Raw genomic sequence first — 13,702 nt, forward strand, 5'->3', positions numbered from 1 at the left:
TTGTCAAAATTCTAAAGTAACTAAACTGATAGCACTGGAGACTGAAGTGCTCTCTTCACCTAAGTTTAGGTGGGCTTCAGGCAATGGCAGCACTGTTGGCTAATACATCTACCTAGCTTCCCTCTTCCCCTCCACTTCTATCCTGAATTCCGAGAAGACAAGAAGGATTTCTTTTATTGGGAGAACAAGTCCATCCATATGGATGTGGTTCTTGGCCTCTCAGCTCACATAGCTAACTTAAAGTGTCAATTGCGGCCAGCAGGGACTAGAACTCTTTAATATTGATTGACTGGTGAAGTGATAAGGCAAGCCATCTCAAATCCCTAACCAAGATGCTCATTTATTTGCAAGGTAGGATCATGTGCCTCAGACACATCACTAGAGTAACAGATCAGTCTATTGTAGGTGAATAAATTAAATACACCTAGAAATTTGCATTTTTATAGTAACACGTTTATTTTGAACATTTAAGAGAAATAATACTTCTCTTAAGCATATTAGCTTTGATAGCCAGCCTGATCCTGATAAAATGTGTCAGATTTCATAATTCTGCTTTAAAAATCTATAATACACACAAAAACTTGTACATAAATGTTTACAGCAGCATTATTTATAACAGCCAAAAGGTGGAAACAGCTCAAATGTCCATCACTGACAAGCGGATAAACAAAATATGCTATATGCATACAATGAAATGTACTCAGCATTAAAAAGCAATGAAGTAGGGATACAGGTTACAACATGGATGAACCTGGAAAACGTTATACTAAGTACAAGAAACCGCTCACAAAAGACTATGTATTATATGGTTCCATTTACACAAAAAGTTCAGAACGCGGAAATCTATAGAAACAGAATATAGATTAGTGGTTGCTTAGGCCTGGCGTGAGGGAAATTCTTTCTGAGGTGTTGAAAATATTCTAAAATTGACTGTGGTAATGGTTGCACACATCTGTGAACATACCCCAAACCACTGAAGTGTGTACTTTAAAGGGATGAATTGTATATAACTTAACAGAAGTTGTATTTCAATAAAACTGTTAAAAAACCTCCACACCCGACAATGCTCTCTAACTCATAGTGAAAACCAGTCCTTGCAACAGTCGACAAGACCTTCCACTGTGAGGCCCCAGATACCTCTCTGACTGTATCTCCCTCTCCTTTTCCCAGCCTCTCCAGTCTCCTTAGACACAAGGCATGATTGTGCCTGAGGACACAGCTCTGCTGTGCCTGGGATGTTCTTCTCTCCATCTGTTTGGTTCGCTTCCTCACCTCCTTCAAGTCTTTCCTCAAAACCCTTATGGAGGCCTTTCCTGACACCATACTGAGTAGTGTAACTTATCCCCACAGCCCCCATGCAATACCAATTTCCCTTTACCCTGCTCTGCTATTTTCTCCCATAGTATTTATCACCTTCTGAATTACTATAAAGTTTACTAATTTATTAAGTTTATTGTTTATTTTTGCATTAAAATGTAACCTTTGCGAGGGTTAGGATCTTAACATTCACAGAGGTATCCCATGCTCAGTAAATATTTGCTGAATGAGTGAATGAACTATTAACTTTATGCTATTCTTGTATGTTCAAAGCATATTTATTTATATATGCTAGAACTCGTAACTCAGGCAAAATGACTTCTGACTGTTCCACATAGATGTTAGTGAAAATATCTGTCATGCTATAGAACAACTCATGTCATATATGTAATTCCTAGAAGTTGAAATTTGATGTATTTTTCCCTCCTCCCCTGCAATTGAGGGGCAGTATGACTAACGAGACAAACGAGGGAAGAAGCTGGGGTGTGGGGAGGTGATCCCCTAAGAAGGGTAAGCACTGAGACAGGAGACCACAGTGCGCACATTGCAAACCTGCATGGACCCCAGAGACACAACGGACTAACCACTTGGGGCAGGAACCTGCTGCATGTTTTCAGAGCCCTGCGAAATCCACTACCCAGATCCTTTTTCAGGTTCTCTGCCTTCAAAAAAGCATGAAAATTATGCCTTTAAAGAGGTTCCTGTGATTGGTTAGTATCTTTTTTTTTTTCCTTTGTGTTTCATTATGTACAAAAGGAGAGGGGAAAGCAATACAGAATTCATATTAAACTTCATACGGCTATGGAGAGAAGAAAATAGTGACTGTCTCTCTTTATCCAGAAGGCAATTTTATTAAGAATGTTGCTAAGGGGGCGCCTGGGTGGCACAGCGGTTAAGCGTCTGCCTTCGGCTCAGGGCGTGATCCTGGCGTTCTGGGATCGAGCCCCACATCAGGCTCCTCTGCTATGAGCCTGCTTCTTCCTCTCCCACTCCCCCTGCCTGTGTTCCCTCTCTCGCTGGCTGTCTCTATCTCTGTCGAATGAATAAATAAAATCTTTAAAAATATATATATATTAAAAAAAAGAATGTTGCTAAGGAGTTAATTAGCTTCTGCAAAATTCCTTGGTGTCTTAACAGCATATACATGCCTTCTGTTTTAAATGGTGTTTAAGTCTAAACAAAGATAATCACAGTTACACCTAATCAGAGCAGGCCCTATAGAAACGAATCCTATAGCTACAGGAGGCCTGTGGAACTTCGCTTCATTGTAACTAGTACTTGAATCACTGAAAAATATTTTCACAAAATGTTTTAAAGAAGGAAGATACTTATATGCTACATTAACAAAATGAACGATAAAAATCATATGATCAATCGCCTCATGAGATGCAGAAAAAACATTTGACAAAATTCAACAACCATTCTGGATAAAAATTCTCAACAACGTGGGTATAGAAGGAATGTACTTCAACACAATAAAGGTCACTATGACAAGCCCACACCTAACATTATACGCAACGGTGAAAAGCTGAAAGCTTTTCCTCTAAGCTCAGGAACAAGACAAGTATGTCCACTTTCACTACTTTTATTCAACATAGTATTGGAAGTCCCAGCCAGAACAATTATGCAAGAAAAAAAAAAGGCATTCAAATTGGAAAGTCGAAAGTAAAACTATTTGCAGATGACATAATATTATATATAGAAAACAATAAAGACTCCACCAAAAAAATATTAGAATGAAATTCTGTAAAGTTGCAGGATACAAAATCAATATACAGAAATCTACTACATATCTATACACTAATAACAAACTATCAGAAAGAGAAATTGAGAAAACAATCCCATTTACAATTGCATCAAAAAGAATAAAATACCTAGGAATAAATTTAACGAAGGAGGTGAAAAGACCTATACACTGAAAACTATAAGGCAACAATGAGAGAAAATGAAGACACAAATAGATGGAAAGATATTACATGCTCCTGGATTAGAAGAATTAGTATTGTTAAAATATCTATACTACCCAAAGCAATCTATAGATTTAATGCAATCCCTATCAAAACTCCAACGGCAGGGTGCCTGGGTGGCTCAGTTGATTAAGCGGCTGCCTTCAGCTCGGGTTATGACCTCAGGGTCCTGGGACTGAGCCCCACATCAGGTTCCCTGATCAGCAGGGAGTCTGCTTCTCCCTCTCCCTCTGCCCCTTCCCTCACTCATGTGCACTCCAGCGTGCACACGTTCTCTCCCTCTCTCTCAAAAGAAACCCCAAAACAAAACAAAAACAAAAACCTCCATTGGCATTTTCATAGAAATAGAATAAACAATTCTAAAATTTGTATGGAACTGCAAAAGACCCTGAATAAACGAAGCAATCTTGAGAAAGAAAAGAGTTGGAGACATCATGCTCCCTGATTTCAAACTATATTACAAAGCTATAGTAACCAAAACAGTACAGTATCAGCACAAAGACAGATCAGTGGAACAGAACAGAGATCCCCTCATGAATATATGGCCAATTAATTTATGACAAAGGCGGCAACAATATATAATGCGGAAAGGCCAGTCTCTTCAGTAAATGGTATTAGGAAATGGACAGCCACATGCAAAAGGATGAAACTAGACCATTATCTTATACACACAAATAAACTCAAAATGGATTAAAGACTTGAATGTAAGATCTGAAGCCATAAAACTCCTAAAAGAAAGCATAAGCAGTAAGCTCCTTGACATCTGGTCTTGGTGATAATTTTTTGGATTTAATACCAAAAGCAAAGGCAACAACAACAACAACAATAACAACAAAAAACCAAGTAGGGCTACATCAAGCTAAAAAAGCTTCTGCACAGCAAAGGAAATAATCAACAAAATGAAAAACCTACTGGATGGGAGAAAATACTTGTCAAATCATATATCCAATAAGGGGTTAATATCCAAAATACATAAAGAATTCATATAACTCAATAGCAAAAAAACCCCAAACAATCCGATGAAAAAATAGGCAGAGGATTTGAACAGACAAGTTTCCAAAAAAGACATACAGGAAACCAACAGGTAGGTGAAAAGATGTTCAACATCAGTAGTCATCAGGGAAATGCAGATTAAACCAGGACGAGCTATTGCTCACACCTGTTAGAATGGCTATTACCAAAAAGACAGGAAATAACAAGTGTTGGCAAGGATGTGGAGAAGAGGGAATTCTTGTGCACTGCTGAGGGAATGTAAATTGGTGCAGTCACTATGGAAAAGAGCATGGAGGTTCCTCAAAAAAATTCAAAATAGAACTACCATATGATCCAGCAATTTGACTTCTGGGTATTTATCCAAAGAAAACAAAAATACTAGTTCAAAAAGATATACACACCCCTATGTTCATTGAAGGATTATTTTCAATAGCTAAGATAAGGAAACATCCTAAGGATCCATCAACAGATGGACAGATAAAGAACATGTATATACATACATACATATGATGAAATAATATTCAGCCGTAAAAAAGGATGGAGTCCTGACATTTCTAAAAACACAGATGGACCTTGAGGGCATTATGTTAAGTGAAATAATCAGTCAGAGAAAGACAAATATTGTATGATCTCACTTACACATAGACTTTAAAACAAAGCAAAACGAAACAAAACCAAACCAAGCTCAGAGATACAGAGAACAGACTGGTACTTGCCAGAGGCAGCAGGTCTCAAGGGGTGGGTGAAACGGGCGAAGGGAGTCGGAAGGTGCAACCTTCCATTTATAAAATAAATAAGTCATGGAGATATAACGTAAAGCCTGGCAACTATAGTTAATAATAGTCATTGTATATTTGAAAGTTGCTAAGAGAGTAAACCTTAAAGGTTCCCATCACAAGAAAAAATGTTTGTAACTATATGTGGTGATGGATGATAACCAGACTTAGTGTGGTGATCATTTTGCAATATATATAAATATCAAATTATTATACCTGAAACTAGTATACCTCAATTTAAAAAAAGAAGGTAGTTAAGAAAGAGTAGTTTAAATTCAAATAACTGAATGGCAAGTTGAATTTCAGATTCAGCTAATGCATATCTTCTTTTGAAACCTAACGGGCATCTTCAGATACCTTTTGGCTTAAGATGAAGCTTACTTATACACAGGCCCCATTCTCACCAAAAATCAAATTAATTTCTGGAAACATACAAGGGAGAGAGGAAAGAACTGCTTCCTGTTCTTTATTTTTTGTCTACAAATAAGATTTTGTTTCAATACGCAGTAAAGTAATCTTGATATATTTTATTTAGTAAAAAACTTTTTAAAAAGTAAACTCTACACCCACTGTGGGGCTAAATGTATGACCCCAAGATCAAGAGTTGAATGCTCTACCAATTGAGCCAACCAGGCACCCACAATCTTGATGTATTTTAGAAATAGAAGGTATCCCAGGATGAAGGTTATTCAAATTGCTACATGAGAGGTAAGGGTACATGTAATTTTCTACGATGCAAGAGACCAATTTTGACCTATCTGCTATTACATTAAGTATCTTGTCCCAAATAATAAACTAGTAAGTGGTGGTGCTGGGATCTGACTGCAGAATAAACCTGTAGTGATCTCAAGTTTTACTTGAGAAATCAGGGAAATCAAGTGACCTGTATCCCAGAAATATCCTGCAACAGGCACTTCTCACTCTGGAGGGATAGTAGTTTCTGTATCAGCACATCACACTCCCACCGACAAGATGATTTTTTTTTCCTGTTTATTGGGAAATCCAATATCCCCACTAATCCATATCCTTGTGGGGCAGCCCATATCGCATTTCACATGATTCCAAGTATTAAAGGAGGACACTCATCATGCACATCGAAAAGTATACTGTTTCCTGATCACCAGTCTCTTAAAATAAAGCTTCTGTGCTGTACAGCTCTTGGGGGTCAATGCTATGTGTCAACTTATTCCTTTGGACTTCTCTGTAAGGAATAACCCACATATTACATAGGGAATTGTGCAATAAGCCTCCTGCACAAAAATTAAACCCTAACAATTCACAGAAACAAATTATTAAACTTTCTCTCCTCCAAATAAGGTTCTTTGCTAGCTCACAGTAGCCCCACTATATCCAGTTATAAAACTGATTTAAAAAAATTATTAACCTTTCCACTTACCAAGAGTCTAAGATTTCAAAATATATTAAGAGTTGCGATCTTACTCAATATGCTAGTAATACCCATGGTAGCCCACATTCATCATGCAAATGGAACCTTTCCTAAAAACTGAAGCTAAGTTGCTTTCTATTACTTAAGCCTTCACAATAACTGATCCCTGAAATACAAGTTCCATTATTATTTTTTTAAACGATTTTATTTATTTATTTATTTATTTGAGAGAGAGAGAGAGAGAGAGAACACACAAGCAGGGGGAGTGGCAGAGGCAGAGGGAGAAGCAGGCTCCCCGCTGAGCAGGGAGCCTGATGTGGGGCTTGATCCCAGGACCCTGAGATCATGACCCGAGCTGAAGGCAGATGCTTAACTGACTGAGCCACCCAGGCACCACTATTTTTTTTTTTTTTTTTTTTACTGATAGTGATAAGTTTCACTGTTTACTTATTAGCTAGAGGTTATATCTTTATAAATATAAATGATAAACACCTGATTTTGGATCATTGATGTACTGCAAACATTAACTAAATTTTTTCCAGGTTGGCAATTACCATACTAACTCCCTCCTTCTCAAAAAGTTTCATTGGTTAGGGCCAGCGAACAATCCTGTCCAAGATTTTATCAAACCTTCTATTGCTAAGGCTATTGGTTCAAACATAATTCAGTGTACTGCTTAGCATACTGTTAGGTCAGACAAAGAAATACCAAAGCTGGCTAGTTGGAAGAATCTAGTCTAAAGCTTTTGCAAAGCTGCCTCACTTTCTTACTTTTATATAAAAGATTATTTAATTGCTCAAGAACTGGAAAGTATATGGGGTTATAGAACTAATGTGATTAAAGAAAAATGAAGGATTTGAAAACATGAGGAAAGAAGAAATTAACAAAAACATCAGGCAAACTTGAAAAAGAAGCAAAATGAACTTTTAGGCATTAAAACATAACCTTTGAAGTTAAAAACTGAAATGGACAAATTGAACACAGATGAAGACAGAATTATTGAACTGGAATATTGATCTGAAAAAATTACATAGAAGGCAGCACAGATACAGATGGATAATATAAATGAGAGGTTAAGAGACACGAAGAACAGATGAAGGCCTAACACATATCTCATAGGAGTTACAAAAGGGGAGAACAGAGGAAACAGAAAAGCAGCAATATTCAAAGAAATAATGACTGGAAAATTTCCAGTAATTATGCCAAACATGAATTTTTGTACCAAGTAGCATGAATAAAAATAAATCCACATTTAGATACACAATACTGAAACAAGAACACAAAAGACAAAAAGATAATCTTAAAAAGAATCAGAGAAGAATATATTGCCTACAACCCCAGAAACAATTATATGAGAGTAGACTTCTTAACAGCAAGAATTAAAAATAATATTCCATTGTCTTTTGACTTTTAACTGCTGAGAATAAATTATCAACCTGGATTTCTAAACTTAATAAACTAAGATATTTTTAGAAAAAAAAAATCAAGTGGATGAGAAGCTGAAAGAACTACTAAAGGATGTTTTTAGTAAGAAGAAGACTGGATCAGAAAGAAGGAACAGGGTGAAGAAATGGGGGGAGGAGAAAAGGGCAAATACATGGGTAAATCTAAACAAATAATGATAATTGAAAATAATGATGATGATTAATTTGGAGATTATAAAAACAAGATGGAACCAAAATGCTGGACAATGATAACTTGTCAGTTGGGAAGAAGCTGATTAGAGATCCTTCACAGGATCCTTCCAAGATCCTTGTATTATTTGTGAAAAGCAAGAAATAGATTACTTTTAACCTGTTTCTTCATTCATCCAACAAGCATCCTTTAAGAGCAAGTAAAACTAATTCATGGTGATAGAAATCATAATAGTGATTACTTTGCGGGAGCTGTGACAAGGAGGGGACATGAGGCATAAGGGAGACTTCTGGAGGTGCTGGTAACATTCTACTACTTGATTTGGGTGGTGGTTACACAGTTACATTTACTTTGTCATATTTCATTGAGTGGTCTGCTTATCATTTATACGCTTCTCTGTATGTAATGAAGTATGTAAGTATATGTAATAGCTCCATAAATCATAAAAGGAAACTACCACACAGTTTACTACAAAATAAAACCTTGATAGATTATAAAGTTATAACTTTAAATGCAAGTCCTAAAAATGATGGAAAAAATACAGGTTAGTATTTATATAATTTTGGCTGGGAAAGGACTAAACATGATACCAAAGGCAGAAATCAATGGTAGTTTTGACTACATAAAAGTAAAAAAATAAAATATAAAAAAATAAAACTTTTATACAACAAAATACTGTGAATAATATAAAACAAAAACATCAAACAAGGAAAACGATTTGCAAAATTATATAACAAATGGTCGATATCCTTAATTATATAATTAATAAAAATTACTGGAAAAAAAAAGGAATACCCCAATTGCAAAATGGGCAAAGAATATGAACTGGCAATTCAAAAAGAAATATATAAATGGCCAGTAAGCTTTGGAAACTGACAAAGAGTTTAAGTAATTTGCCTAAATTCATGAACAGTAAGAGGGAAAGTCAGGATTCAAACCCAGGTAATCTTACTTTTAATTAATATTTGTTTAATGAATGAATGATTATATATTTAACACTAAAAGATGCTTATATTTACATCATAGACTACAAAATTCAGGTCATAAAACTGAATGTAGAAGAGATCCCTTTTCTGCTGATATACTCACATAAATGTTTAGAAAAAAAAAGAACTGAAAAGATCAAATTTTAACAGTGGTGAGATTATGGGAGCTTTTTTTCTTTCTCTTTATATTTTCTGAATTAAAAGAATTCAGAATAAATGTGTATTACTTCGATAATAAAGGGGAAAAGTTATGTTAAAAAGCCAAATAATAATACAAAGGGAAAAAGTACACAAACACCACTAATGACTCCCAGTATATCCATGTGTATGTACATGTCTCAGCATGGATCTCTCAGGGTCTCTAATCATTAAGTTCAACTATCATGCCATGCTTCTCCAGTCTCCTCCTCCCGTCTTTCCTACCCTTAGTTTCCAAATTAATTTTCCTAAAATACTGTGACCCTCTTGTAATTTTACTGCTTAAATAACTTTCAATGATTCTTCATTTTCTATACAAGAAAGTAAAAATTCCTCGGCCTGGAATTCAAAGCCTTTCACAATTCCGGCATTCAGTCAACCTTCTCACTAATTATGCACATTCCAGCTGGTTGACTATTTGCTGTTCTTTTTCCATGCCTGTTGCCTACAGCTTCCATAACTTGCTCATGTGGTTAACTCTGCCTAGTATGTTCTCTCCCTCATGTCCATTTTCTACCAAAGGTTCAGCTTATGCACTATCTTCTCCATGAAACATTTGCTAATTTTTCTTAGTCACTCTGATAATCCATGGCTCTTTAGTCTGTCTCTCTAGGCACTTATTTTGTTATTTTTTATGTTCTACCTTTCCTAATAGACAATGACTTCCTTGAGATAGGATCTTTACCTTATTCATCTTTGTATTCTTCTTACTAAATACTTATTGAATGAATGTAATTAATCAACAAAAAGAGAAAAACTCACAGAATTCAATACCATTATGTTTCAGTATTTTCAAAGTGCCAGTCTGTGGCTATAAGATTCCTCCTTTGAACGCAGGAAATATCAATTGTTAATGGTACAGGCTGGTCCTTACTTTTCAGGTCTTTGACCCAAACTGGGTGATTTATGAAACTAATGGAGTTAGATCCTTCATCTCTATTACACTATGAACTGATGCATTTGGTCTACCAGCAGTTTAGTCAGCTTTATAAATTTAAGCTTTATTCTCTAGGAAAGGGAACAGGGTCGTAGGACTGAACGTTCTCTCTTACCTTTTCGTGTTATGCACTGTGGTTCCTCCTAGGACAATCCTCACTCCAGGAGTGGTACGGTTCAGGTTATAAACTGTTAGAGCCTCTTCATAGGTGGCTCCTCCAATTATAAACACGATGATATCCTGAGGTCTGCAATAGTGAAGAAAGTTAACATCATAGATAAGAGGGGAAAAAGGCAAAGATTTGGTGTTACTATTATATGCACAGTTTTAATTTCTAAATCTTTCATTTTTGGTGAAGGAAGCAGAATTAAAGCAGAATAGAATAAAAGGCTTAAAAAAGTTTTAATTATCTGAAATTGGCAGGAAACAGAGCAGGAAATGCTGAATAGTGATTTGCTTTCTGTTTATGAGCGGATGTCTTATAATTTCTGTGCTGTGGATTTCAGAATAGCACAATAGTGTTTGCTGGAACCAAATGTAGAAATATTCTTTTATATTCAAGAGGCTGCAGAGTCCTTCACTGTGCCATGATATCAATATAGCAGTGATTTATACTTGTACTACACAACTCCTTTCGTATATAAGCCCTCTGTCAAATACTTAGTACAGTGTCATTACAATGGCCTCTGTCCAAGGACTTCAAAGTATTCTGGAAAGTACCAGTACATTAGGATGTTCCCGTAAGATGGAAACTAGAAACATTTAGTATTTTGAGTGTAAAAAGAGAATGGGACACATAAAATACTGGTACGTCTGGGAACTCCACCTCTTCTTAAAATCTTTGTTCTCAAATCCTTTGATAAACCAAGAAAAAAACCCCCTGTGAAAACAAACAAAAAACTCTTGAGTATAGTTTTGATACTGGACATACTGACACAGCAGCTCAGTCACTTGCCTCATTCGGGTAGCACTGTGTAGCTTTACTGTGTGCCAGTCTTTATCAAAATGGCTTCATAACAAAAGTGAGGGCCTCCTATTGGCCCCTTCTATAGCTATCGACAAGAAGGAGACCATATCATTTCAAAACTGTTAAAGTTTGTCTTGTTTTTCTTTTCTCATGCCATCAAAAGAAGATAAAATTGCTTAATCTAAGCAAGCAAGTAATTTTGTTAAATGACTTATTGGACATTATTTAAAACCACATCAAGTAGAAGCATCCATTTTGGAGGTTACAGCACAAAATTAAATAGACGCCTCTTCAATCATACAGGCTTATGTATAAATCATCCCCCCCCCCCCCCCATTTCCTTTCTCTTTGTCTCTTTCTAAAACACCTTAAAGGAATTAACTGAGAGAGTATTTATTCTTATAGCACTTCATGGAAACAGAATCAGATATTATGGCCAAAATTAAAACTATTCAGATAAATCTCCGAATTGCAGAGATACCCAATAAAAGGCCCCCAATGATGAAAAGATAGTTATTTTACATTTATTTATTTATTTATTTATTTATTTAAAGATTTTATTTATTTATGTGACAGAGAGACAGCTAGCGAGAGAGGGAACACAAGCAGGGGGAGTGGGAGAGGAAGAAGCAGGCTCCCAGCGGAGGAGCCCGATGTGGGACTCGATCCCAGAACGCCGGGATCACGCCCTGAGCTGAAGGCAGACGCTTTAACGACTGCGCTACCCAGGCGCCCTACAATTATTTAGGTAGAGAGTCAATCACGGCACGTCTGTGTGAAATGTCTGGAACTTAAAATCATGCCTTTAAACACTAAACTTACTTTTTTTTGAGAGAGAGACAGATCATGAGCAGGGGCGGGGGGAGGAGGGAGAGAGAGAATCCCAAGCAGGCTCCATGCTCAGCATGGAGCCCAACATGGAGCTCGATCCCACAACCCTGAAATCATGACCTGAGCCAAAATCAAGAGTTAGATGCCCAACCGACCAAGCACCCAGGTGCCCCACAAACTTACTTTTTAAGACAAAATAAGCATTTAAGACTACTCACCTGAAACAATGTATTTAGCACTACAATGCTTCAGGAGTTACCTACTGTTATATATTCTATAGTCATTTCTGCTATTTTTAAAAAAAATATTTTATTTATTTATTTGAGAGAGAGTGAACAAGAGAGAGAACACAAGCAGGGGGAGTGGCAGAGGCAGAGGGAGAAGCAGGCACCCCACTGAGCAGGGAGCCCAATGCAGGGCTCGATCCCAGGATCCTGGGATCATGACCTGAGCTGAAGGCAGACACTAAAGTGACTGAGCCACCCAGACGCCCCTATTACTTTAAAATATTCTATTTTTGACTAGGTAAATGTTTGCATATAATTAAAATACAAAAGGGTATACTATAAAAAAAGTGAGTTTCCTTTCCAGCACAGTGCTCTTGCACCTCAGTTTCAATGCAGAGGCAAACACTACTACTTGCTTCTTATGTGTCCTTTTGGAGACATTATCTGTGTGTATATATAGGTAAATATATGCATATATACATATTCACATACATACATACTATGCATATATGTATATAAATGTATAGCACACACACACACATACACAAATAAAAGCATTTTACGTGCACTGTTCTGCTTCTTGCCCTTATCTTGGATCTAGTGTGGATTTTAAATTTTGGTAGATATCACCAAGTTGCTCCACAGATGTCATTCCACCAGCAACTCAGGAAAGTGCCTATTTCTCCACATCCTTTCAGCATCATGTATTATCAAGGCTTTTGGTCCTTCTAAGTTGATTAAGTTGATCACTTGTTCCTCCTCGATATTCTTTTTTCTTTCTTTCTTTCTTTCTTTCTTTCTTTCTTTCTTTCTTTCTTTCTTTCTTTCCTTTCCTTTCCTTTCCTTTTCTTTTCTTTTTTCTTTCTAGATTTCATTTATTTATTTGACAGAGAGAGACAGGCAGCAGGAGAGGGAACACAAGCAGGGGGAGTGGGAGAGGTAGAAGCAGCCTCCCAGTGGAGGAGCCCGATGTGGGGCTCGATCCCAGGACCCTGGGATCACGCCCTGAGCCGAAGGCAGATGCTTAATGACTGAGCCATCCAGGCGCCCCTCTCAATATACTTTCTTCACTTGGTTTCCAAGACATCACATTCTTGGTTTTCTTACTTCATTAGTTGCTCTTTTTCAGTGTTCCTTGATGGCTTCACCTCATCTCCCTGACATCTTAATGGTGGAGTCACTGGTCTTTCTTTCTTCTTCGTCTACAATCACTCTCTAGATCAACTTTGCCCAATGTAGTTACCATTAGCCACATATGGTTATTTAAATTTAAATTAATTAAAATAAAATAAAATATGCAGTTCCTCAGTAGAACTAGCCACATTTCAAGTGCTCAATAGTCGCATGTGGCTAATGTACCTTATAAGATAGCACATCGAGCACATTCCCATCATTGTAGAAAGTTCTATTAAACTTATTGATCATCCCTAGATGATCACACCCAACTTGTACGGTTTTAAATACATCTCTCTGCTGATGAC

The 13,702-nt window shown here is 36.7% G+C and overlaps 1 protein-coding gene across 1 annotated transcript in view; it reads right to left on the reverse strand.

The window, feature by feature from the left end:
* The window catches only part of VPS45 (vacuolar protein sorting 45 homolog), a 62,742-nt gene that overhangs the window by 14,955 nt on the left and 34,085 nt on the right, over positions 1-13,702 (reverse strand). Inside the window, exon 14 of the mRNA XM_008695734.2 lies at positions 10,312-10,443. Coding sequence (XP_008693956.1) covers positions 10,312-10,443 — 132 coding nt within the window. The remainder of the gene's footprint in view (positions 1-10,311; positions 10,444-13,702) is intronic.

The sequence above is a fragment of the Ursus maritimus genome, unplaced genomic scaffold (genome assembly GCF_017311325.1).
Source record: "Ursus maritimus isolate PB19 unplaced genomic scaffold, ASM1731132v1 scaffold_12, whole genome shotgun sequence".
In the NCBI taxonomy this organism is placed as follows: domain Eukaryota; kingdom Metazoa; phylum Chordata; class Mammalia; order Carnivora; family Ursidae; genus Ursus; species Ursus maritimus.